The sequence below is a fragment of the Amborella trichopoda genome, chromosome 3 (assembly GCF_054954075.1).
Source record: "Amborella trichopoda isolate Santa Cruz 75 chromosome 3, AtrichopodaSantaCruz75HAP2 v2.0, whole genome shotgun sequence".
Lineage (NCBI taxonomy): Eukaryota > Viridiplantae > Streptophyta > Magnoliopsida > Amborellales > Amborellaceae > Amborella > Amborella trichopoda.
The window spans coordinates 56,648,560-56,674,458 of record NC_142338.1 but is presented as its reverse complement, the minus strand read 5'-3'; the positions used below and the strand labels follow the sequence as shown (position 1 = coordinate 56,674,458).

At 35.9% G+C, this 25,899-nt stretch overlaps 1 protein-coding gene and 1 non-coding gene across 4 annotated transcripts; both read left to right on the top strand.

Moving 5' to 3' along the window:
• Nucleotides 1–1,596: 1,596 nt before the first annotated feature.
• Nucleotides 1,597–13,146, top strand: LOC18429531 (ASI1-immunoprecipitated protein 1). Of its 3 annotated transcripts, XM_088861599.1 has the most exons (4): nt 1,666–1,967; nt 2,108–2,173; nt 11,783–12,072; nt 12,806–13,146. In XM_088861599.1, exons 2-4 carry the CDS (start codon nt 2,146–2,148, stop codon nt 12,956–12,958), a joined length of 471 nt encoding a protein of 156 aa, XP_088717725.1. In that variant the 5' UTR covers nt 1,666–1,967; nt 2,108–2,145; the 3' UTR covers nt 12,959–13,146. The 3 variants fall into 3 exon arrangements, with proteins under 3 accessions (XP_006838880.1, XP_011621608.1, XP_088717725.1); XM_006838817.4 differs by lacking the exon at nt 2,108–2,173 and having other exon boundaries at nt 1,597–1,729; nt 11,596–12,072; XM_011623306.3 differs by lacking the exon at nt 2,108–2,173 and having other exon boundaries at nt 1,597–1,967; nt 11,596–12,072.
• A 7,552-nt stretch (nt 13,147–20,698) lies between these two features.
• LOC18429530 (ASI1-immunoprecipitated protein 1) lies at nt 20,699–25,494 on the top strand. The gene is made up of 3 exons (XR_016051867.1): nt 20,699–20,768; nt 24,258–24,740; nt 25,165–25,494. It is a non-coding gene; the product is annotated as an ASI1-immunoprecipitated protein 1 (transcript).
• Nucleotides 25,495–25,899: the final 405 nt, after the last annotated feature.

Sequence of the window (25,899 nt, the reverse complement as noted above, 5' to 3'; positions counted from 1 at the left end):
AAATTACTTATGCTATTCTTTTTATCCCGAAAAGCACACTTTCTCCATTTTTTGGGATAGAATTGTTGGGGTTTACACATTATTTCTATTGTTTCTACTTTATATAAAGGTTACGGTTTGTTTAGAGCCTAGGCTCTAAACAATCAAATTAGAGCTTACCTTCAAATAGTGTCGAGAGATGTGGTTTCCCTAAGGAAATCTTTGTGATAGCTTTAAAATATGTTTTCATATTTATTTATAAAGTTTATAGCTTAAAAAATAGTGCAAATTGATAGATCTATGAAAACTTGAAAATTGACGGTCTAAAAATATGTAACAAAATACACTAGTTCCAAAACTTGAATTCCAATTTTTCCTCATGCCCATACATCTTGATGTCGAGATGATCAATTTGAAGATATTTGGGCATCAAAACAACATCTTCTAATGAAAATTTTGAAGTAGACTCAAATTTGATTATTTAGAGCCTCGGCTCTATATAAACTTTTCCCTTTTATAAATACTCAATTCCCAATCTTTATTCTCTCGGTCCATTTTAGGTTTGTCCTCTTAATTTAGCCACTAATGCTTTTATTTTGGAAATAAAATCATCCTTAATAAATTACATCCGTGATCTATTTAACAAGGTTGCAACATTAAACAATCCAATTAAGGTGCGCCTCCGAATTTAATCATGTAATTTTGTTGTAAAAAAATCTTAAGATTATATGAAAACTTTTTCCATGTATAAATGAGATGGTTTTGTGCCAATCCTAATGTATTTTAAGGGGAAAAAAAAAGAAAAAAAAAAAGAAAAAGAAGAGGACCAAGGTACATTTCAATATATTTATAACTAAAAGTACTTTTAGATAGAGTTTGACGTTAGGAAGTAAATGGGCCATTTGCTCTTACGGTTGGGAATTTTATCAAAATACACCATATTAAATATTTAATATTGCCAAAAGATTTTATGCTCGTAAGGGAGAGCATAACCTCGGGCAAAACCCAATCTAGGAGTATTTTAGAACTTCAAATTTTAGGGATATCGCCTCTCCAACCCAAAATGCTGAAATAAAAAGTATTTCTAAGAAACATTCTCTATGGCCTTAAAAAAAATGACTTGTTGAATATAAACCGTTCAATTTTTCACGGATGAGACCTAAGCGCTAGAAAATTTAAAATTCAATTTCATTTTCTTTTCTTTTGAACACAACAATCGAATAATTTTGGACGGTTCCCAAAATTTAAGATTACCACTTTCAAATATTCCAAATGCATGTTATGGTGGGATTTTCCAAATCAAATCAAAATATATGTATAACATGTTAAATAGTGCATCATTTTGATGTGGAATGACAAAGTTCCTTATAAACTTTTCATAATCTATTATAATCAAGTGGCGCAGGTTTTGTACAATACAAGAGTATTTTTGGAAAAAAGTGGGTCGAGTAGGGCATAGCCCCATATTTTGATCTTAAAATACTATTAGCAAGAGTTTTAACGGAGGGAGCAACCGTACTATTTCGTCTCGCGGTAGCATAAAATCGTTTCATAATCTGTTGTCGATGCAATGGAGCAAAACCGTAAATAAGGCGCCTCCATGTTTGGATTTTTGATAAATGAAATTTCCAAATTGCTCTTTACCTTTTTCTTGCATCCAACTTGGCGTTGAACCGGTTTTACCCTAACGGGCTAAAAACTGTTTCTTCCCCTTAAGGATACTGCTCTCTCTCCCAAAAGTCTCAGTGAGGTATCCTTTTTTGAGTTAATTTACAGTACCTTTGTTTTCTGCTTAGTCTTGTTTTAGATCGTTCATGGAGGAATTCTCTCCCCCTCTTTCTATTTTTTCCATTCATTCTCTCTCTACTTCTCTCTCATGAGTTCTATGGTTATTTGTCTACTGATAACTTGAGAAATTGTTCCTCTGTTCGATGTCGTGTACATTAGCAAACAAATGATTTGATTCCATAAGGAATACGTATTTGGTGGTATGTAGAATTGTTTTTGTGGAGAATTTTCTGCATATTTTGTGAACTTTATGAAGTATATGAACTGCTTATTATCTTAGTTCTTTTCTTTTCTTATCTTGCCGAAATCTGTAAATAATCAGTCTGTTCAATCTTTTCAGTGCAAAAATAAGCTTTTCTCTGAAGATTTTGACCTTTCATGAAGAGAGAATCAAGTTCACTTATCAGTATGTTATGGAGTTGTAATTTCTAGTTAAGTGTTGAGATTTAATCCGAAAAATACCTTGCTTTCATATTCCAGTTAGCCATGAGTGCGTTTGCCAATGATGTTCCGACTGCTTCTTCGTTGGTCTAGATTTTATTAGTTAATTACTTAAAATTATCAATGCTATTTACACTTTCAAAAAAATTATCAATGCTATTCCATAAAACAGCGGTAAAGTATTTTGTTCTTTACCAAGTTCATTAATTGTTGAACACTGTGAAAAATGATAACTGGGTGATGCTTATGGCATGCAATAGCATTTGCAAGATTAGGAGATCCACCTGAAATGAAGCATGCTGTCAATTTTTTAAGTTGACACAAAAGACTTTTTGCAAACAATTATACTTGCATCGGTGCGTTGATGAACTATAACATAAAAGCAAGTTGGGAATGGAGTCCGAATTAAACACTTGGTTATACAATTCCTGAATTAAAGATCTGGTTGAAGGAAAGTGCATATTCTCATTGAAATAGTAATAACAAAATCAGTGTCTAGAATTAACTGGTATAAAAATTGATTATACATCATGAACATTACCATATAGAGCTATTAAAGTGCAACTCTGAATAATTAAATAGGCAAGGTACAATTCTAACTCACACATGTCCTTCATTATATTCTTAAATTTGCTTTTGATTAACCTTTGTGCTCTTCATCCATCCCCATATTAAAAAAGAGTGAGTACCCCATAGTATACCAAGGTATGCACTTGTAGGGCTCTTTAAGCATTGTTGTTCACATTATTTTATTTGCTTTTTGCAAGTGTGTAGGATTTCCTGTAATACTTCTCCATTAATCTCTATTTGTTATAAATTATTTGTGATAAATTAGTTGTTCTTAGTGACCAAGAGTCCATGAATCAGGACATAATTCTATTGACATTTTCCTTTGATTTTTTTATTATAAACTTCATTGCACAATCAGGAAGAACATACTATAGTGTACATGCTAGGGAGTAATTGCACTTGATTCCCCTACGTAGGACTCATTTGCAGGAGCCCCAGCTTAGGAACAGAGTCAACAATCACATCCTTCTCTCTAGGAAAGAAATGGAGAAAAAACCATCAATCCTCCGTTTCTTTAGTGCATCATGACTCACCTCACCCATCATTCTCCTTCAAATGAAACACATATGATCATCGGATTGTCCATAACTTGCTTTGAGAGTTTCCTTCCACCAATGTAGTGTTTTGACTTTGGCCTTAGTGGATTCATGGTGTCCCAAAGGCCCTAAATGTCTTCAGCACCTAGCCTTCAGTGTTTCTAGTCAGATGTCCACTCTCGAAGGGGCCTTGTTTTATGTGGAAGATTATGTCAAAATTTGGTGTAATTGTCATCAACTTGGCACTTGCCTTCAGGTTTGTCTTCCTTTGGTCATAACCTCTGATCCCAACCCAAATCATTAATTGCCTATAAAGTAGTGAACCCTTTGTCTGAAAAGTTCTTAGGAAGTGATGTAGAATCTCTCTTCAGTTTTCTCTGGCTTGAAAAATTCCTCTGTTGCTCTCTTTAGTTGGTTTTGAACTATGATGAATTAGATTGTGTTGTTGTTTTAGTGACAAATATCCTAGTAAAAGTATTTCATTGGCCTCTTCAGATATGTTGATCATAGTTCTAGATCTCGGCTGAGTTACTTGGACTCTGCATCTTGCTGAGCCGAGTTCCAGGGTACAAACTCTGTTTTATAAAAATATAAAATTTCATAAAATCATTGTATAAATATTTATTTATATTTCTGATGTTTTTGATGATGCATTGTGAGTTTTTCTTATCATATGCTATATTTTTCTATTTTCCCTTTTTTTGGATTTTTATGAATTGTTTCCAGCTATAAGTCAATTTCTTTTCGAAATTCAATCTTTTTTTTCCATATTTCTATGGGCTTTTAATGTTGCCTGTTGTTTTGATTGCTTTTTACTTTTTAAAACATTTTTTTTTATATATTTTAGCCCTTTTCTGGGCTGATACACCACTGGGCACGTTCACACGAACTCCCCTGAGTTACTTGGCTCGGGCAGGGCCTGAGTCTCATGCTCAAGCCAAGCAATTGAACATTGATGTTGACGATTTCTTTTGGTGAGAAAGTTGCTTAGAAAGATGTGTCATGGTTTCAACCTGCATTTAAAACATATTATACTTGTTTGAAATAAAAGGGAATTTGCTTAATATGATGATTTGGCTTCAAGAGGAGTATACCCTTTAATGTAGGACCGAAGGGGTTTGGTTTCTACATTAGTGCACCAAGCAAGGCGGACTTCAAAAAATATGGGAGAGCAAGGTTTTGCTTAAGGAGTATTAAGGATTTAAGGTCTAAATAGGGCAGGATGGAAGGAGGTGTTAACGAAGGGATAGACTTCAGCAGGGCAACACTTATGGTTAGGTTAATAGGATGTTAAGGAGGTTGAAGTTGGTGGGAAATTGGTCCAGCAAGTAAGTGACGGATTTGTCAGCAATGAACCAAGATTTGGGCTAATTTAGGGTTGGTGGTCTGAGGGATATGGGTAACGAGTTTGGCAAGGAGGTGGGCTATGTTATTAGGGCTTGGGAAGGGTTGATTTGATGTGGTACAAATACGGTGACAATTTTGGTTGAGGGAATCTTGGATGGGAATTTTTGCCACAAGAGGGAAAGAAGAGGCCAAAGCTTGCATGGGGAGAATCTCCGAACCACAAGCTAGGATTTTGTAGAATCTCTCCTCCAAAAGAAGAAAATGTATTCTAACCTTTAGGGGAGGCTTTATAATCCTAGGCTAGACTTGTAGAATGAATCTTTCTACCAAAATAAGAAAAGGAGTTCTAATCTTTAGGGGAGGTTCGCCTAAATTGTAGGCTAATGTGTCAAATCACTCAATCTATAGAAGGCTGCCTACAGGCCATGCTTTGGCCTGGCCATGCCCAGCTAAACCCATCCCAATTTTTTTTAGCTAGGACCGGGCCCTACCCAGGCCCAAACCTTTTTCCCAAGCTCGGCCTGAACTTTTGGGTGGAGCCAAAGCCGAGCCCAGCCTGACCCAACTTTATGTAGCCACACTCTTTCTTGTTTAATAGCCTTGTTAAAACTAAACACCTATGCTTCTATAAATCTTAACCCGTTCCATTCTCTTTGCGGTCTTCGATGCGGGACTAATGAGCCTCCTATTACTTGCTACATGTGTTTTTGAGACGCCTATAGAGCACATAGTGAGATTGAATGCTCCAGTTTAGGGCACGAGTTGTTTTTCTCTCTCTCTCTCTCTCTCTCTCTCTCTCTCTCTCCACACACACACACGCACACGCACACGCAACTTACATACTCCATTTGATACTCCTTTCTATCTTAAATTGGGAATGTTAATGATTTGTTCTAAAAATTAACGGAACAGAGTGGGGGAAATCGCAGGAGGCAGTAAAGGAGGAGGGACTGAACTTTTCAGCCATATTTCCTAAAAGAGGAAAACAAGCAACCCCTGATTAAGAAGGTTTCACCATTGGGTTTTAGGGGTAATAAAAGGGTCTTTTTGACTCCATTAATGGCTTGATGGCATGAGCTTGAGCTTGCTTGCCTTGGTAGATGTCCATGACTGTGATACATACAGTGAGAACAAAGGGAAACATGTGACTATCATGAGAGAAGAACCCATTTTGTAGAATTTGGTTATAGAGAAAGCAATTTGGGGTTGGCTCTCTTTGAGTAAGCTCTAATCGTGGTGTAGTTGCAGGTGAAAGTAATGGGGTTTTTTGGAGAAAAAGAAGGTTGGTGTACTCCAAGCCACTGGGGTTGCAAAATCTAGACAGAGAATAAAGGTGGGTTGATGCATGACTCTGTTTTGTAAAAATGGTTTTGATGAGATGGATATGAACTTGCTTGAATTCTTTGATGTTTTTGTGGAGCTGGACAATGGATATGGATGAATTGGGGTGCAAAGGAAATTGTTGAGATGTTTTTGAAGCATCTTTTTTTTGTGGTTGGAGCATGGAGAGGATGCAGTTGCAAAAGGGTTCATTTTAATGAAGTTTGTAGACACGTTTTTTGTCTTTCTTCACATTTTAGAGAGGAAGGAAGGTGAGGCAAATTTAATTTCTAGCTCTTTCTCTCTCTTTTAAAGCTTCTTGTGGGAGAAAATTTAGGGGAGGGTTCGACAAAAATGGGGAGTGGGAGAAGGGGTGGCAATGGGCTTGGTATTCTGGCCCTAAAAAACTATGGCCTGGGCCAGAACATGTGATATGAGGGCCAGTCGGGCTGGGCTGAGCCTGCACCATGGCCAAGACAGGCTCGGCCCAGCACAGGCTAGCCTTTATTTATTTAGTTTTCTAAGTTTTACCCGGCCTAACCTTAATAGGGCCAGGGCTGGCCCAGCCCATTGCCAGCCCTAAGTGGGAGATTTAAAAATTGTCATCATTGAGGCAGGGGTGAAAGAGGGTGTGTTTTTCTTTTTTTCTTTTTTTTGTGGGGGGGGGGGTCGGTGTTGTTTAGAGAGGGAGAGCTTAGTGACCAGGTTTGAGTGGAGTTTTAGAGAGAGAAAATAGTTTCCAACGGTGTTCAGAAACTTGACTCGGCCCATGGCCAAGCCGAGTGATTTGGCGAAGTCCTGCACAACCCCAAACAAGACAAAAAAAAAAAAATTAAAATAATAAAAAACGTAAAAGGGGTAGTAAAAAACATTGGAGGATTAAAAAGATGAAAAACACTCTATAGAAGATTGGTTATTGAAAGTTTTGATTTAGATCTTTAATTTTTCTTAAAAATCTAAAAAAAGGGAAAAATGATGAAAGTTCCCCCATCACCTTAAAAACTATCAAAATCATCCAAAAAACTAATTATAATTAATATGATGGTGTTTCCAATTTTTTAAAAAAATTTCCAGTTTTTTTATATTTTTCCCTCCTTAAGAAGGGTGGGGTGAGTTGCCTGCAGAAATTGCCCCTACTCGGCCTCGGTGAGTTTGAGTAACTCGCCAGAGTTCGAGTCGACTCGGGCGAGCTACAAAACATTGGTTTCCAATAGCAGATGGAGGGGACAAAGTGTATGTTGATATGTTTCCAATGGCGGAATGGGGGAGTTCAATGTAGGTTAGGTTTTACAATGTTGGATTTGAGGTCGGCTTTTTTTTTTTCCTTTTTTTTTTTTAATTTAGAATTTTGGGGGACTATAAAATGTTATTATTCTGGGGGCAGATTTTAGGTGAGGGAGAGAATTTCAGATTTTGGTGGCTTTCTTGATTGTTATGTTTTGATTTGTTGATTTATCATGCAATTTATTCAACGCACTGCATCATGTTCATAGTGGTAGAGCTTACCACCTTTTATTGGAATAGTTCCCAAGTTAAAACACGGAAGAGAGTATATTTAGTTAATTTTTTATTTTGAAGTTTGAAGAATCATGGTATATGGACTGTGGTCTATAACTATATGGTCCATACTCCATACACAACATAGATTATATATATGATCATATCTGCCATTGGATGGGGAATTTAAGGTCCCAAGTTCAAACCCTGGCCATTGGCACCCCTATCTCTACAAAAGAGCTTAGGAATCTCTCCTCTAAAGGCTCTCACCACAATTGAAACCCAAATTTTATTAATCAAACTTGAATTGTTTTGGCCATAGGCCTCTACGGCTTAATTAGGTAACGAGTTATTTTGTAGTTTTAAGAAACTAAACCTTTGATGGAAATAAACTCTCTAGACTCTAAACAAAATTATGAAACTAACTTAACTTGCAAAACAAGGAAAACAACTACTAAAATTTGAAGATTCTCAACTTTACAATTTATGGAGCCCACAAACTTCTAGAAGATTGCTTAGGTTCCCTACCTTAGGATTTCTAGGACTCAATAATTGAAATAAAGAAAGCTAGTGCACTTCAGAAAATAAAACTTGTCATTGATTTTTCTTGTTGGCTTTCATCCGTGATTTGAAATCTGAAATATCTGAATTATGAAAAGGCAATAGAGAAATAAAGGTCTTTGATCTCGAATTGACCTTTGATTTAGGCTTTGAATCACTGCAAATTGACATCTAGGTGAAAGTTGTCTTCAGAGAGCTTTGTGTCACCCTTAATAATTATAGTGAGATGCTGATATTCTTAAGTGTAGACGAGTGAAGCTGAATTTGCAGGAAGGAAGGGCTTTGATTTTGAAGGCTCTAATCGTATATTGAACATTAAATTTTTATATTGCATATAACCTTATTGAAGGAGTGCAGGTACTTTGATGCAGGGAGAAAAACTAAAACAAAAAAAGATTAAAGAATATGCCCTCTTTCAAGGTCTGCAAGGGAATCCATCCCAAAAATGATCTTTTCACAAGATCAACTTTACTCAATTCAGATCTTTTCACAAGATCAACTTTTCTCAGTTCACATCTTTTCACAAGATCAACTTTTCTGAATTTTCATTCTTTGATCATTCTCTGATCTTTATAAAGAAGGGACATCTCCCTTTAAATAAACTTTAGAAGAAAAAATTCTCTCTCTCTTCTACATACTTTCTCCTATTTTCTCTCTCCTCCTACTTAACTTAAAGTCACGCATCAAAATTTCCCTCCTCCCACTTTAACTTATCCTATCTCTCTCAAAGTCATGCACCAAAATTTCCCTCCCCCCACTTTAACTTATGCTATCTCTCTTCCTATTCTTGAGGAAAATAAACAAAAGAATACTAAAATAAAAAATTAAAACAACCGCAATTTTATTTTCATCATGCTTTTACTGTTATTTCTCGAAATTGGTTCCGATTAAGTTCATATGCAAAAGTTCATATGCAGTGATGGTCACATTTTATGTAATTTTGGCATTGATGAAATCCTGAATTATATATGTTGGGGGCCTGACATTAAAGATAATTTAGTTCCCAAATGAGAGAAGGCGAGTATATGTTTGGATTTTCTAGTTGCACCATTATCAGTGCACAAGTAATTGTCTGAAGACTCTCAACATTAAAAGATGAGGGTATAGAAGCAATTTTGTTAGCATCATGGTTGAAAATCTGTCACAATATTGGATATAGCTACCAAGATCTCTGTTCGAGGCCTCGGCCAACTCGATATGCTTTGATATTGTTACAGTGTATTGAATAAAGTCCAATTGAACAATATGGACAAATCCTGATGTTTTTAGGTAATATATCGGCCATAAGCTTGAAGTTGGATGTATCTAGTTTTCAAATATGTAAAAGAAGAAAGGTTTTTATCCAATTTCAATCCGGTTTCTATATGTGTATGTTTCTGTGTGTGTGTGTGTGTTTGTGGGGTGTGTCTTGTGTTTGTGTGGTGTGGATTTTATGGGTCGGCCGGCCTATGCTACAATATGGGCCAGGTGGCCCAGATTCCACGATCTGGACAGGTCACGTTCAGTAATAGGGGCAGGGGCATTTTGGTTTATTTCTTTAGCTTTGACTTCTTTTGTACTTGCCCCATGTGCACGTATCTTCAGCACACCTCTCTACAAAATTTTACTTCAATATAATTTATAGAAATAAAAAAATGAATCACTTGACCATATACAGTGGCTGTTGGATGTGTTCAAATTGAGTCTAGGTCGTCCGACCTATGCTGTTCCATAGGCCAGCTGGCTCATAAACATATTTCGCATGTGTGTGTGTGTGTGTGGGTGCCTGCGTGCGTGCATGTGGGAGGGTGGGCATGCAGGCTTGCGTGTGTTCGTGCTTGCATGCACACGCACACGAGTGTGTGTGAGAGAGAGAGAGAGAGAGAGAAAGAGCGAGAGAGACCTCCAGCTGCCTGCTGAGTGGGGTTGGGGATGGAGGTGAAGTGATTGTGCAAGGTCCTGGAACCCTCTTTTTTTTTATTATTTTAAATAACATCATATTCATAATTTATTTAGACTAGCATATTGGGTTATTAGACTCATATGTGCCCCCTTCTAAGTCACTCCTTTCTCTCTCAAAAAACAAAAATGCAATGTATTGAAACTCTCCTTTCTCTCTAAAAGAAACCCAAGACTGTACCTCTCCTACCACTTCTCTCTCAGAAACCGTAGCAACTACTTAGAGGCTCCACCCAAACCCCGCCCCCCCACCCCCATCCCAAGAAAAAAAAAAACAAGAATTTCTTGCATGACAAAAATCCTAGCAGGTTGATGTTTTCTTTGTGGGTTTGCGTTATAGTGGATCGTTTTCTTTTTTTTTTTTTGGGTCAATTTATGTTTATCAATTTTTTTTTATTTGCTTTTGCCCACTGTCGCTAATTTTATTGTAGTTATGCAGTTGTCTTATAGTAAATGCAAGAAAGTTGTATTTTATTTTGGTAGTGCTGCCCAGTTGAACGTTATACCTAACTTCTATGGGGACTCCTTTTGGCCCTCCCATGGAAAGGGACTGACTCCAACGAGTTGGTCGCCAATCTTTGACCCTACTGAACGAAATCTAACTTCTTGGTCGGTTAGCAGTGGGCCATCATAGGTGCATGCAATAGGATCCGACCAGTGGGCCTAGGTGGTGCAATAGGTAGGATCCGAATGCTTCTACTCCGTTGGTCCCATGATTCCCTGAGTGACATTGCTATGCAATAAATCAGAATAGGAGCGCCAAGGCCAATACAGAGAGAGAGGCACTAACTAAGCCAATGCTTTGCCCCAGGCAAGGAAGTGCAAGATATATGTCTAGAATGTGTTTTGTTTTCCTTGAAATATTTATGTGGTTCATTTTCACGTTTTTCCATTTTTGTTTTTTCTTCATATATTTTTTTCTCTTTTTAACCTTTTGAACTTTTTAGTCTGATGGAGATATATTTGTATTAGTTATAATTGGTCCAGATATGTCGGCTCTAATCAATGGTCCCTTTTAAGTGAGGTTATGATAATCATGCTTTGTTTTTCTGCTCCATTTTTTCCCTCTTTTTTAAGTTTTTTCCATGTTGGACTGGATGTTATATGCTCTGTTATTATAATTAGTTATGGAAGTTTGGATCAAATGTAGGTATTGACCCAATTATTGCAATTGAACTCAAAGAACCTGAAGCTAATTCCATGTTCTTGTATCATACATTGCATAAAACAATAAAAAAAAGGAAATTGGGCTCAACAAGTCCAGTTTTGGTTTGGGTTCAAATCTATTCTTTAAGGTAAATAGATCAGGCCCTAAAACTAGCACATGATATATCCTCTGTAAAGTTCTTGTTCTTAAGGGTAATAATGAATATTCCATTAATGAAAGTATCACAATTCAGTACATCTGTTATGCACTTGAGTGATAATGTCTGAAGAGTAAGTATCATCTTCTACCATATATGGTCAATTATAATGAATTATGAGCTTGATTTGGGCACAAATGCATACACATATCTTAATGCATCTATATGTGTGTTGTATGTCTATGGATCAATATGTTGCTGTGTGTGTTTGTGTTTTCTATGGATACTTGCTGATTTGCTTCATGCTTTTGAAGTTCTATCGTCAAATTTTTATGGGGACCACTAGCACCTCTCAAAAGGATTACGATGCATTCCAAGAGAAAGTGAAGAGGACGGTTTTTGTTGATAATCTTTCATCGGATATTACTATTTCGGTCCTAACAAAGGCTCTCGGGCAATTTGGGAAAGTGATCAATGCTGATTTTTTACCAAATTACACAGAGTCAAAGTTGAAGGATGATACCCAATGTGCATTGGTGGAGATGGAGAACGAAAAGCAAGCAAAGAGCATAGTTACTGAATTGAGCTCATTCTATTTCATGATAGGGGGGATGCCGAGGCCTGTGAGAGCAAGGCTAGCGAAGGCTGAGATGTTCAGTGAGAGGCCATGTCCTCCAAAACGAAAGATCCTGATACGATGGGTCCCACCTTCAGAACCTGATTTCATGGTGGCAGAGAAGCTAAAGCATCTTACAAAAAGACATGCAGCTGAGGCTTCATTGTTACTCAAGGTACCTACCTTTAGGATAGTGATTCTTCATACTTGTTTCCTTTCTATGGTGATAAGGGAAGTATACTAAAGCCCAATGGATGAAAAGCTTACCGACTCAGGCTGACTTCCCCAAGTCTCTAAGACCTGACTGGGTGCCAGGTCCTGTTGAAGAACCTATGGAACCGGCTGAGTCTCATCAGTTCCTATCGTTATCATGTTAGTTCATGTATAGTCAACCAAGTCGCGCAGTCTCAACTTAGCTGAACTGGCTTACTCAGGCTTAGGCCCTGTCCATTTCCAAACCCGAGTCCATGTTTTTGAATCACTGCCATAGCCTGATTAATTACAAAAAAGACAAAAGGTGCAATCCTTTGGGGTTAGGATCATTCAATGAATGCTTGATGATGATGAAGAGTGTGGAATCTACTTTTGTCATGCAGTGTTCTAGTGGATCCTAATCTCTATCATTGTATTTCATATTTCATTAGACAGTCATGATCCGAATACCTTATGGTTTTCCATAATCCATCTAGCATACATGTGGTTATAACAAGGGATTTTAATGCAAATCCTTGTTTGTGATTGGTGTTATCTTACCAGAGAAACTATGGACTTAATCGACGGGGTAATGTCACTCATTTGTGATGTACAAATGCCGGAATGTTCTTTGGATTTGTATATTGGTAGCTTACTGATTTGAGCAATAAGGGTTGCTTTTAATTTTCTCTCTCATTGTCTCTCTTTGCATGTAGTATCAATCGGATGAAGAAACGAAGCTTGCAGAGCACCAAGCTGAGACGTTGAAAATGAGTTCTAAGAAATATGATATGATAGATGGCATAATCTTGGATGGTACTTTGAGTCGATTGGGTCGACATTACAATATGAAGACTGTTGATGGCTGAGGATGTCTGGCAATAAATTTTTTTATGCTTGAGAATACTTATTAATTTATGTGATCCTCACTTATGTAGGACTCCTGTAAATGTGTTTCAATTGAATAGTTTTAATTGAATGGATCATTTTTTATTTAATAGATCATACTCTAATAGATGCGACACCATGAATCAATATGAAGACTTAAGTTTTCTAATCTCTAGTAACAATTCTTTTATGCCCTGAAAGTAACTGTAAATCATTTCGGTGGTCGTCAGTCTTCGCACATTTGGTAGACTCCAATGGAGATGGATGTGTTTGAATGACTCCTTTTGTGGAAGGTATATGTTCATGTTGATACAAGTTATTTTGCAATTAGATTGAAATATTGTGCATGCAAGAAGTGCAAGTAAATGAATTTTGTGCCCCAAAATGGGGATGGATGACCTCTTGAGGCACTACCCCCTACATAATGAGAAAGAGGGAGAGTATACTTACACGAGTATGTGATGCACCCATTTCTACTTCGCCTTTTGTTTGCATCTTCACCTATTGACACCAGAACTTGATTTTCAATTCTACAAGTAGGGCATTTTTTTTTTCTTGATTGTTCTTTTGCATCTCTTCAGAATTAATTTTTTCCTTTATCATATTTTTACACTTGATGCTGATTCATTTAGTTATTCGTACAGGGATTTTTTTACATTGAGACTGCCACCCTTTGTGCCCAAAGATCACAAATGCCATGCCCCCTAGTTGTCAAATATAAAATTGGACGGTTGGGGTGTGTAATTTCTTTGTACAAATTCCGGGGGAAATTTTTCTCAGGCGGAGCAAAATCAATGCCACAACCCAGTTTGCCCAATTTTAAAAGAGTGCTCGGGGCCAATGGTGAATAGTCTCATTGTATACCATCTAATCTGTATATTACCCTCACGCGGGTGGTGGTCCTCTCTTTAAGTATTTGATACTTCAATATATCTTATTGATGTTCCAACTTGTTTTGATACATCAATATATCTTACTGAGCGTCCAACTTGTTTTCCATTACCACATCTTAATGCTTTCTTGCCACAAGTTTTACAAATTTTAAAACCTAGTTATGTTTTCTGTTAATTTTTCCCCCATTTTCTCTACGTCTTTTTTCTTTTTCTATGATTTTGCACCATCTCTGTTTGGTAATGAGAGTGGATCCTGCCCTTTGTGTTTTGGTGGTTAAAATAATGAGAAAGGAGATCCATTATCAAAAAAATAAGAAGTGAGAAGGGAGATCCTATCTTTCTCAATTCATCGACCTACGGCTGCCCTCTACCCGGCTGGTGTAAAGGAAAAAGAAATTAATAGCACTTTTAAAAGCCTTCATGTGACGACCTTTTGTACCGTCCACCTTCCCAAAATTCGGATATTGAAAAAGAGACATTTGGAAATACATTGAGGCCTACTTATGTGGAATTCTTTTTATAGTTAGATCCTTTATTCTTTACATTTTAAACTGGGGTTGAGCATGGGACAAATTAGTCAAAAAATGAAAAAGAATTGACAGAGGTGGTGTTTTTAGTATTCAAATAGTGTCTGGTATATAAATGCGTGCCATTTGATTTGTGTTACATAAATGCATCCAATTTCACCTTTGATGGCTAGGAATGACCGACTTTATACCACAAGTGTACCCACTCTTTTCTTGAAATGTATTGTTCTTGCAAAAGAAAAGAGAGAGAGAGAGAGAGATACGAGTAAGAGGACTTCAAAATTTTGATGGTGTGGAGTTCGGATTTCACGTCCAATGGCAAAGAGTATTCACCTCCTTGTATGAAAAGTGTATGGTATTATAGTAGGGAAAGGTTTCTATACTTGCTTTACAGCATAGAAGATCTATCCTTCCCCTACTATTCAGTGGTCCAATTTTTATCAAGCAAGCCACTCACTGTTTGATCTTAGATCCGACGTTTTAAAGTATTTTATTTTTAATTTTTTTTATAAAAATTGTATGAATATGAAATTTGGTACGTGCCATATTTTCATTGGGTTGCACCTATAAAAAATATTAAAAATAGTTTGTCTATAAAATATAAAGACCAAAATACCCTTTGAAATTTTCAGGGGTATTTTGGTCATTTTATTTTATTGAAAATATTTTTTTTATATTTTTTTGCTAGTACGAATTTAATAGAGGATTGGACGTCCAAATTTTGATGTCAAAATAGTTTATAGAAAAAAAATTAAAAATAAAATAGTGTAGAGACGTGACATTGTGATTGGAGCAATCTTAGCCCTCCATTCAGAATGGACGGTTGGATAAGGAGAAGTATATAAGTTTTATATTGTAGAGGAAGCATAGAAAGCTTTCCCTTTATAATATGGGTGCAGTTAGCATACGGTATAGATAATATGTTATAAAATGAACTATTTTTTAGACTTAAAATCTTTTTATTTTTCATAGTCATACATCTCGATGTCGAGATTATGAATCAAAGCATTTTTCAACATTAAAGCTGCCTTTTTCGATGGATTTTTTAGTACATCCGTAGTTCTACGTTATAAGATTGCATGCTTATATAAACTTTATCCTTTTAGAAAAGAGCCAGCATAATAGTGCTGCTCGTCTATTAGAGCACATGGTGAACTTACTGCCTCAAATGAAAGAGATGTTTAGAGGGACTAACCGTATAATGAGTTCCAACAGGAGCAAACTATAGTCGCTCTTTCAAATTTTGCATTGGGACATTGGCACCAGTGTTCCGTAGGCCTGATTGCTCACAAAATCTTAATCTTATCCTCTCCCGTAGGCAGTGGCAAATGCCTAAAGGTTTACATCATAATAGAAAATAACTAGATAATCATAATTTCAATTTTCAAATTAAATCAATTAAATTTCATGGGAAAATAACAATTTTTTTTAAGAAAAATAGCAATGAGAGTCATGGGAAAATAATTGAAAAAATATAATTTTATTTAAAATAGGTTTTTTTTTACCAAAAAAAAGAAAAAGAAAAATGGACAATAGTTGTTAATCCTGTTGTTTTCTTTTTCCAATAACTGAAACGAGACCAATATCACAACGTGAGAATGTTTTTGTGAAGGGCATTTTCAGCTAAAATAAATAAATTTCGGGCGTTATTACATGTATGGCCCTATTTTTGCATGTATCATGAATCCTGATCCCCGTTATCGTAATGGGTTGTAACTCATTGGTGAACACAGAGGCCTCTATGTTCATGTAACAGCCCTTATTTGAACATTGGCCTCAACCATCTCTTTTGGCCCTGGTCGTTTATAATGGAATAATCAAAGTGCCTCTTTATTTGTTAATAGATACTCTCAGCTTAGGAAATTCATTCATATGTGCAACTACGATTAAAGAATTTACAATATGCATAAATTTGTGTATTCTTTATTTTTTTTCATCGAAGACAACTAGTTGAAGATGTTGCACATATGTTTTCTTTTTTCATTTTTTCCCAACATTATCCTACACATTTGTTATTGTGGGTCTCTGCACTTTCAACGCACAAAAAAAATGGAGCTCTTCCGAAAAAATATAAAATTCACTAAAATCTCTAGCAATGGGTTGAACATTTTGGGATTGGAGTTGGCATGAAAGAAAGACATACAAGGAGACCAAACCTTTTGGAAGTTGGGATCCCAACCTACACAAAAGGTTTGATCTCCTGCGATTCTCTCTCTAGAATGTGGGATAGACCTCTCTCTCTCTCTCTCTAGAATTTCGGATTGGAGGTGAGACATCGGAGGAGATCGAACCATTTGGAGTTTGGAAACCCGAACTAGTATTCGAGCTGGTTCGAATTCCTGCGATTCTCACATACAACCCCTCTCTTTCTCTCTAGAGTCTTGACCAACAAAATTATGGGTGGGTCGTTTTTATAGTAGTGTAGGCAGGTGTTAGGGTCAGTTGGTCTTGTCCAAAGAGCATGCATGCTTCAAGTGTGCTTTCCCTTACCATTTCAATGACTTTCTCACAAGCCCTCCCTCTCACATGCCATTTTATCAGTTATCTCAAGCGTGTGAATCTGGTTACTTCATATGCATCAAAGTGTTGCTCTTTTCTCTCACTCTCTCTATATGAATTGAAGTTATCAAAACTGGATCGAACCAGTGATAAGATCCTGTACGGTTTGGCATGGACACTAAACTGGGCGGTTTTTTAGAACCGGTCAAAACCAGCGGTTAACACCTTGAACTGGTTTAACTGCCCGTTTTGTAGCTTCTTTTGGATTTTTTGGTTTGATTTTTTTTCCTTTTTTCCCACTGTTTCCCTTTTGATTGCACAGGATATTTTATTTGCAAAATCTTTAATGCAACTGATCTCAAGATTTTCGCAGAAATCATTACACTAAATGTCAAAAGGAATTTTTTTTCTTACCTACCATATTGCCGTGCATTCTTCAATTTTTTTCCTATACTTTTTTTATTTAAAATTTTCTTTTGTTCTCTTTGGAACCACTCGTTTTCTTTCTATTTAATGGGGACAAGGCGCACCTGGTTCTTCTTGATTACGTATTTCAAGTTGGAATTGGGATCTAATTTACTAAATTTTAAAATCCTCTAATATTTAATTTCTTGCACGAGTTGGAATTTTTTATTATAATCTTTTTAATAATCTCCTATTTTTTACCGAGCTCTCAATTGTTTTACCTATAGTTCTCTTATTTTGATTGAATTTTTAATTATTTATATATAAAAAAGATTTGATCGGTCAGAGCATTAGTCAAACCAATTTTAAATAGACCAATCCCATAGCCGGTTCGAGCACCAATCAAATCCTATGAAAACAGTGCTCTGAATGCTCTCTCCCTGTCCCTCTCTCCTAAAAATGCTAGTATTGAATCATGAGGTCCTCAAGCAGGCTTGGTTGGTTAACGCTTGAGAAACTAAATATACAATCTTAGGATAGGATCCTTCTTTTCAAAATTTTCAGGAATTACATGCAATGAGACTATTTACCTTTGATATAAGGATGTCACAATTATTTACAACTATCTGTTGTGAAATCTGATAGCATGAGTGTATCAAAAAATTCAAAAAAATTTATTATGAAATTTGAGTTTGATCAATGGAATAAATGCAGCAATCTAATTTTATATCTAATGGTAAGATTAATTATGCCTGCCTTATACCAAAAATAAATGGTCTCTTTGTATACTTTCCCTTTTTTATATGCCTTGAAAATTTATTAGTAGTACAAGCCAGCCCATCTAGCGATTGGCCTTTGGCCTCCAAAGTACTGAAGCAAGCCGTGGCCAGGTCCATTGCTTGGCCTAGGCAGCTTGTATCTCATCTTACTCACATTTTAAATATTTTTGTGTATAGAAAAAGTTTACATAGGGTGTAATATAGAAATAGGGTGCACCTTAGAAATCCACATTCCAACACTAGAAACCCTATGATCATCTCAATCTCGAGATGTATATATATGAGAAAAATATTTGAAGTCATTAAAAATAATGCCTGTAACAAATTATGTAGACCATCCATTTTCAAATTTTTTAATTGATGTACACTATTTTTGGGATTTTAAATTTTATAAGCAGTGACAAACACACTTTTAGATATCATAAGGGTTTTTCTAACACCAAAATTACATTTTTTACAAGATTTAGAGGTGCACCTTACTTCGATTGTATAACATTATCACCTCATACATACCGCATCCTTTGTCTTGAGATAATATCAGTATTTAACATATTTTATAAATAATCTCACAATTAAATATATTTTAAAAATTAATATTAAAGTCTATACCATCTTACTAAAATAAATAGTTATGATTACCACACCTTTTTTATAGAAAGGTTGCTGCTTTATATATTAAAAAAAAATTTGTAAGACGTGGTTTATGGTAGATATTCAATAATCAAATGAGTCGTATTCATTCTGCTCTATCAAGGACCATACCTTCAGTGAGGCCATAAGTCTTTATATTTTTTCCTACTACTTCCTTCCATATCTTTTTAGGCGTTATCCCTTACTCTTTTTTAACCTTTTGCTTGAACTAACTCACTCCTTTTGAGGTTGAGATGACCAGTACATTTTTGGAAAATAAACAATCTACATAATACATTAAAACTATTCAATTTCAAAAGTTCAAAATTTTTTATTTATATCAATGCATGTCGAGGTCGAGATGATAAATTTGACAATTTTTAAGCATTTGTCTAGATAAATAAGACACATTTTCTAGATAAAGCTTATGATAGAGTATCTCAAGATTTGATTTAGTGAGTGTTGGAAAAGGAAGAATTCTCCAAATACTACATCAACTTGGTGAGAGATGTACAAGGGAGTGCTAACTAGTGTACGTCAGTGTGAACAACCAGTGGAGAGACGAGTGAATTTTCAGTAACAATTGGTCTACTTAGGGGTCATCATTGAGCCCATGCCTCTGTATTTTAGTTATGGACAACTTAACTAAACACCTACAAGATGAGGTATTTGTGGTGTATATTGTTCGATAAGACTCGAAACGGCATCAACACAAAGTTAAAGTCTAAAGTTTTTAAAATTAATCCGACTAAGATAGAGTACATGAAATGCAAGTTTAATGAGAATAGGAATAGAGACGAGTAAGTAGTTAAGACTGACTACTAATAAATACCAAAAAGAGCATACTCGCAATATCTTAAGTTGATAATTCAATAAAGTTGAGATATTGAGGAAGATGTCGCACATAAATTTAAAACTGGTTGGGCAAAGTGGAGATGTGCAACTAGATTTTTATATGATTGTTCCATACCAATGAAGCTGAATGTCAAATTTTATAAGGCAGTTGTGAGACCAGCTATGCTTTTATGAGGCGGAATGTTGGACTGTCAAGAAATAACATATCTGTAGAATGAGTGTAGCTGATATGAAGATGTTGAGATTGATGAGTGGCAAATTAAGAAATGATAGAATTTGAGATGAATACATTCAGGAGAATTTAAGTGTGGCATCAATTGGTAATAAGATAAGAGAAAATAAACTTAGGTGGATTGGTTATGTGTGACGCTTGACTTAAATACAACATTTGTTAGGAGGTACGAGTTAGTTCAAGTGGAAGGCTCAATAAGGGCAAATGATAGAGCCAAAACGACATGATTGGAAGTAGTTAGAAAATACAAATATTTATGACCTTATTGATGGCATAACTCTTAATAAAACTGATCAGGATTTGTGTAATCGATCCCAATGAGTTAAAAAAAGCTCTGACGATGATGAATATATCAATACATTTCGAGATCAAGATAATAAATTTTTAAGCACTTGTTACATGCATTTGTTTTATAATAGGAAATTTTTTTTATAAAGTTGCAACTTTAAAATAGAATTAAAGTACATTTAAAAAATCCATCATAAAAGGTTGGTTTGATGTTGGAAACCATATAATTAATCATTTCAACATCGATATGTATGAATATAAAAAAAAGAAAAATATTTTGAGTCTTATAAATAGTCTATCTTGCCACAAATTATCTCGACCGTCTATTTTCAAGATTTTTATGTATTTATAAATCTACTTGATTTTAACTATTTTTGAAGTTTAAAATTTTATAATTAGATATCAACATAGATTATCAGTCTTATCAATTTTTTACACCAAAATTACATTTATAATAACATTTGATTGATTAAGGTTGAACCTTATGCAAACCACACCCATTGTAAACCCAAGCGTATACTGTTCTTGTTCTACACTCGTAGGTGCCATACTTTCTCTCTCAATTCACGCATTAAACCGAGTTTCCTTGACGTACTTTTTACTCTCTCGCTCTCAGAAGGGAGGATTTGGTTTGTTCAAACTTTGGAGAGTATTTTCAATGGCATTTGCTATTACGACACAATGTACGATGTTTAGTGATACCAAAAGGAATTTTCAATGGGATTTGCTATTAGATGCAAAAGCTTTCTGTTCAGCATTCCTATTTATTGAAGTTTTATGACGTGACTATGATTGATGAAGTATTGTTATTGATGTTAGAAATTTTATTGTTATTGAAGTATTGTTATTGATGTTAGAAATTGTTTTCACTGCAGAATATACTTTCCTTTGCGAATTGAACTAATCGAGTACATTCATCGAAGAAATGGTTATGCATTTGTGATTTATTTGTTGAGTATTGAGATTTTAATCTCTAAATAACAAAATACCTTGCTTCATCAGATAAATGGTTATGCATTTGTGATTTCTCTGTTGATTATTGGATTTTAATCTCTAAATACCAAATGCATTGCTCTTGTGTTTTAGACTTCAGGTATAACCCAAATGATCTCATGAATTATGGTCCTGCCTTTAGTTATTTGCTTCTGCATTTACTTAGATTGTATTAGTTCATCACTTATAAAATTACCAGTGCTATATCATTGAAGATCGATGAACTATTGTGTTCTTCGACCAATTTTTTAAATTAATGAATCGATTGTCTCATGTTGGAAAATGATGATAGCCGAAGATTGTTCATGATACACAGTTGCCATGGGAAAGTTGGGAGATATACCTGAATGAAGCATGTGAGCAAGAATTTTTTCACACTTACAAACACATTGTGAACAATGATATTGGCATTGGTGCCTATGTTGGCAATCAACGATGTCATATTAAGGTGGAAATTAAGTAAAAAATTAACTATTAAATGATAAGATTGCTTTTTAATGCTATGATGGAATTGCCCAATTGAGTCCGGTTAATATGGGAATGATAACATTGGTCTCAAGAATCTACTGATAAAGACAATTGAAGATAATCACGTAGAGCTATTGAAGTTAGAGGTTAAGTTTTTATCTTGAAAATCACCTGCTAAAAAACAATGGATTATCTTCAACTGGTAAAAACAGTTGAAGATAATCATATGATCTACTGAAGTGCAACTCGCAGTTCTTTGCTTGATAATCATCTGGTGCAAAACAGTTGAAGATAATCATTTATCATGCGAATATTGACGTTCAACTCTGAATTCTTAAATGGGAAACAAACAGCTTGGATTCACATATTTCCTTCATTATATTCCCAGTTTTAATTTGGATTAATGTTTGTAACCATCTTATTATCATCATCTTCAATGTGTGCTCTGTGCTTACTATAGTGCTCCCCGAGCAGTATTGGCTTTGGTTTTGAAATCAATATATATATATATATATATATATATGTTTTTTTGGGGTAATTCAATTGGGGAATACAAGCCCCTACCCATTTTTGAAATGGTTAGTGGTTTTTGAAGTTGTCAGGAATGGAAGCCACAACGTGCAACTGAGGTATTAGGAGTGCTTTTGCAATATATGAGGCCTACATTTTTCCTTTTTTGTTGTTTTTTGTTTCTTTTTCAATTGTGTAATAACTTTTTTTTTCTAAGTTTTATATTGACTTCATTTGTGCATATAATAGGTTTCTACCATGTCCTTTTGTTTTATTATCCTTTATTTGGTCAGCTGCTTCAGTAGATTGGTTGTTTTGTGGTCATGTAAGTCTGCTCAGAATTACAGCAAACAGACAATAGTAATAATATTTGCCCTGGAAATTTCACTTAGATAAGCAACGGCATATTTATTCATGAGAAAACATTTAGTATAATCAGGCAGAATATGTGATTCAGTGGATATGCAAGTGTGAAATTGTACTAGGAGTGGTATTATTCCCTACATAAAACTCATCTTTGGACGCCACAACCATATGAACAAGTTCAAGAATCACATTTGTCTCTCTAAGAAGCTGACAAAAAGGAAACCATCAATTCTCCATGGCTTCAGTGCCTCATGTCTCATCCACTTACTCCTTCAGATGAAACCACTTCGATCATGAGAATGGTCATAAATTAATTTGGAAAGCCTCCATCCAATATGATGGACTTTGACCTTGGCACTGTCGCAATGCCCTAATTATGCTCTCAACAGTAAGCTTACATTGTTTCTAGTGACAAATACATGCTTGAGGGAACCTTGTTTTGCGAGGGAACTCAAGTCAAAATTTAGTGCAATTGGCCCTGCAGTTGCACTTAACTTAGGTTTCTATTTCATGGGATATATCACAGGGTCTGGCCCCCAAGTCCCAGACCAAATCTGTACCTGCTGCCCATAAAGTTATATACTCGTCTGGGAAACAATTGGATATTCCTTTGGGTCCCACACTTTTTTTTTTTTGTGGTCACTGACTTTTGGGAACCACTGGCTACTTATGTATTTCTTCTGTAATGGGCACTTTTATAAGCCCCACTCATTTTTTGTATTGGCCCTTTTTGGTCTAGCTCATTTTTTTGACAAGAAGCCCGGCCGGTGGGCGATCTCGCAGATACGATGTATTCCCCTTCCCACTCTTAATACACCAATTAACTATCCTGAAAAAAAAAAGTACATAAGTGAAGTTCTCTTTTTGTTGTCAAAACTCAAAAGTTTTTATACATTGAAAAATTCTTATATTCCTCTGTTGCCTGAACACTCTAGTTTTAATGGCAGTGTTTGTAAAACTATGTCGGTGACTGTTCAGATATATTGATGGATTTTTTTGGCGATGGTGGTTGCCATGATGGGTCACAGTTTTCAACCTTATGTCGAACACATTTCACGTTGTTACATTATCAAGAAAAAAAAACACATTTCACATTGTCCAAAATCGAAGATGTGCTTAATATGATAATATGGTTTATTATTCGCTAAGAAATTTGAGCTGAATTAGTGGGAAGGGCGGGCTATGAATTTGTAGTCTCTTGCCATATATGAGGGAGTAAGGACTACAAAAGTGGTAATAATAAACAGAAGTGTTGAAGTGTGGTATCTTTGCAAAAGTCGTCTTATGAATTATGATCCTGCCTTTAAGTTATTTGGGTTTTCATTCACCTAGATTTTATCACTTCATCACTTCTAAAATCAGTGTTTGGTAATTCATAGGACAGTATTGAAGTGTGGTATCTTTGCAAGATGCAGCATGACTCAATGGCTGGATATTGGAGACACTTAATCACTTCTAACATTGTGTTTGGTAATTCATAGGACAGTGTTGAAGTGTGGTATCTTTGCTAGAAGCAACATGAATCAATGGCTGGATATTGGAGAATCATGATATACAGGGAATGTCACAATTTACAAAATTAGGACTTAGGAGATATACCTGAAATGAAGCATGCAAGCAAAATTTGAAGTAGACACAAACACCTACCATAATCAATTATATTCACATTGGTACCTATGATGGTGAACTATATAACATTGATGCTAGGCAGGAATAAATTTCTCAGTCATAAGCATGCTTTTTAATACTATCCGGGTTTGCCTCTCTCTCTCTCTCTCTCTCTCTCTCTCTCTCTCTGTTATATGAATGCATGTTTATCTGTGTTGTGCATTTAGAGCTAAAGGAATTTCTCTCAACAAACTCATATGGAGACCACCACCTCCTCACAAGGCAAATACATTGAATTTGAGGATAAAGTGAAGAGGACTGTTTTCCTCGACAATCTTTTACCAAAGGATACAATTTCAGTGTTAACAAAGGCACTTGGGCAGTTCGGTAAAGTCATCTCTATAGAATTCTTACCAAACTATACACAACCAAGGGACAACGATCAGTGTGCTTTAGTGGAGATGGAGAATGAGAAGCAAGCACAAGGCGTAATCACTGGATTGTCCGATTTTCCCTTCATGATGACTGGGATGCCAAGGCCTGTGAGAGCAAGGATAGCACAGGCTGAGATGTTTAGCGATCGGCCAAATCATCCAGGTCAAAGCACTAAGTCACGGTGGGTCTCACGCTTTGAACCCAATTTCATGGTAGTGAAGAGGCTGAAACATATGATAAGGAGGCATGAAGCTGAGGCTTCTTTTTTGCTCTAGGTGCCTCCCTTTCAGATACTCTCAATATGGTGGTAAGGAAGTATACATTAGTTGGACGGACTATGGAAAGGCATAGTCCACTCGGGTCATGACCCTGATCATGACCATCTAATAAAATGATAGACCATGAAAAAGAGAGTTTGGAACCCTCCATATCGGTCATACCATTTTATGCAGAGTCCTACTCTCTTATGCAGAATCCTACTCTCTTTCTATCACTGTATGTTGGGAAGAGAGTAGGACCCAATAGATCATGGTTTCCCATGGTCCATTGGACTGTATTTCTTCCCCTCCTCGAGGGTAGTCTAGTCTCACATGGTCCTTGGAGAATGACAAAACCTGAACTTACCCAAATGCTGAAATGCATGTTTGTAGCCACTAAATTGAGTAATAAGCATTGCATTTCATTTCTCTCGCCTTGTAGGAACAAATGAAAGAAGAGAAGCAGCTTGCGCAGCACCAAGAGGAGAGACTGAGAGCATTCTATAAGAAATATGAGATGATTGAAGCCATAATTTCAGATGGCTCCGTGAATCGGCTGGAACGACACTACAATATAAGGATGAAACATGACTGAGGGATTTCCTGGTAACTTATATCATATGCCTTTGAAGTGATTACTGGTTTTGTGGCCTTCACACACGGTCTCAAGTGGATTGGGATCAAACTCATCAAAGTATTTGTATTTATGGTGCAATTACAATGGAATATTGTGCAAACAATTAACAAGAGAAAGGAAACGAATTTTGTGAAGTAGTAATAGGATAGATGACCTTGGAGTAGTACTCTCAATGAGAGTGAAAGGTCCACTGTGTTGCAGTCACTACATTTGCTATAGAGAGAGAGAGAGAGAGAGATGCAATATGTGCTTTAGCCAGTACATAATGGCCAATGTGACCATTTGTTTGCACCTGCTCCCCGAACTCCTATCTTCTAATTGTTTGTAACTTGGAAGTTTCATCCTGCCAGCATTGTCACTTTCACTCTCTTTTTCCTTTTGTTTGGCTGTCGTTTCAGTCTCTCAATTGCTTGGCCCCTTTTTCGTTATTTTAGGGGTCGTTTGGATACCTGAAAATATATTGTCCGTGAAATATATCAATCGATTGTTACTGTTTAGATAGTATTTAAATGCGGAAAAGTTTTTTATGTTCCCACTACA

Coding starts and splice junctions, on each gene's coding strand:
- LOC18429531 (XM_006838817.4), top strand. CDS start 11,614: ATGGGGACCACTAGCACCTCTCAAAAGGATTACGATGCATTCCAAGAG. Junction 12,073..12,805: donor AGGCTTCATTGTTACTCAAG/GTACCTACCTTT, acceptor CTTTGCATGTAG/TATCAATCGGATGAAGAAAC.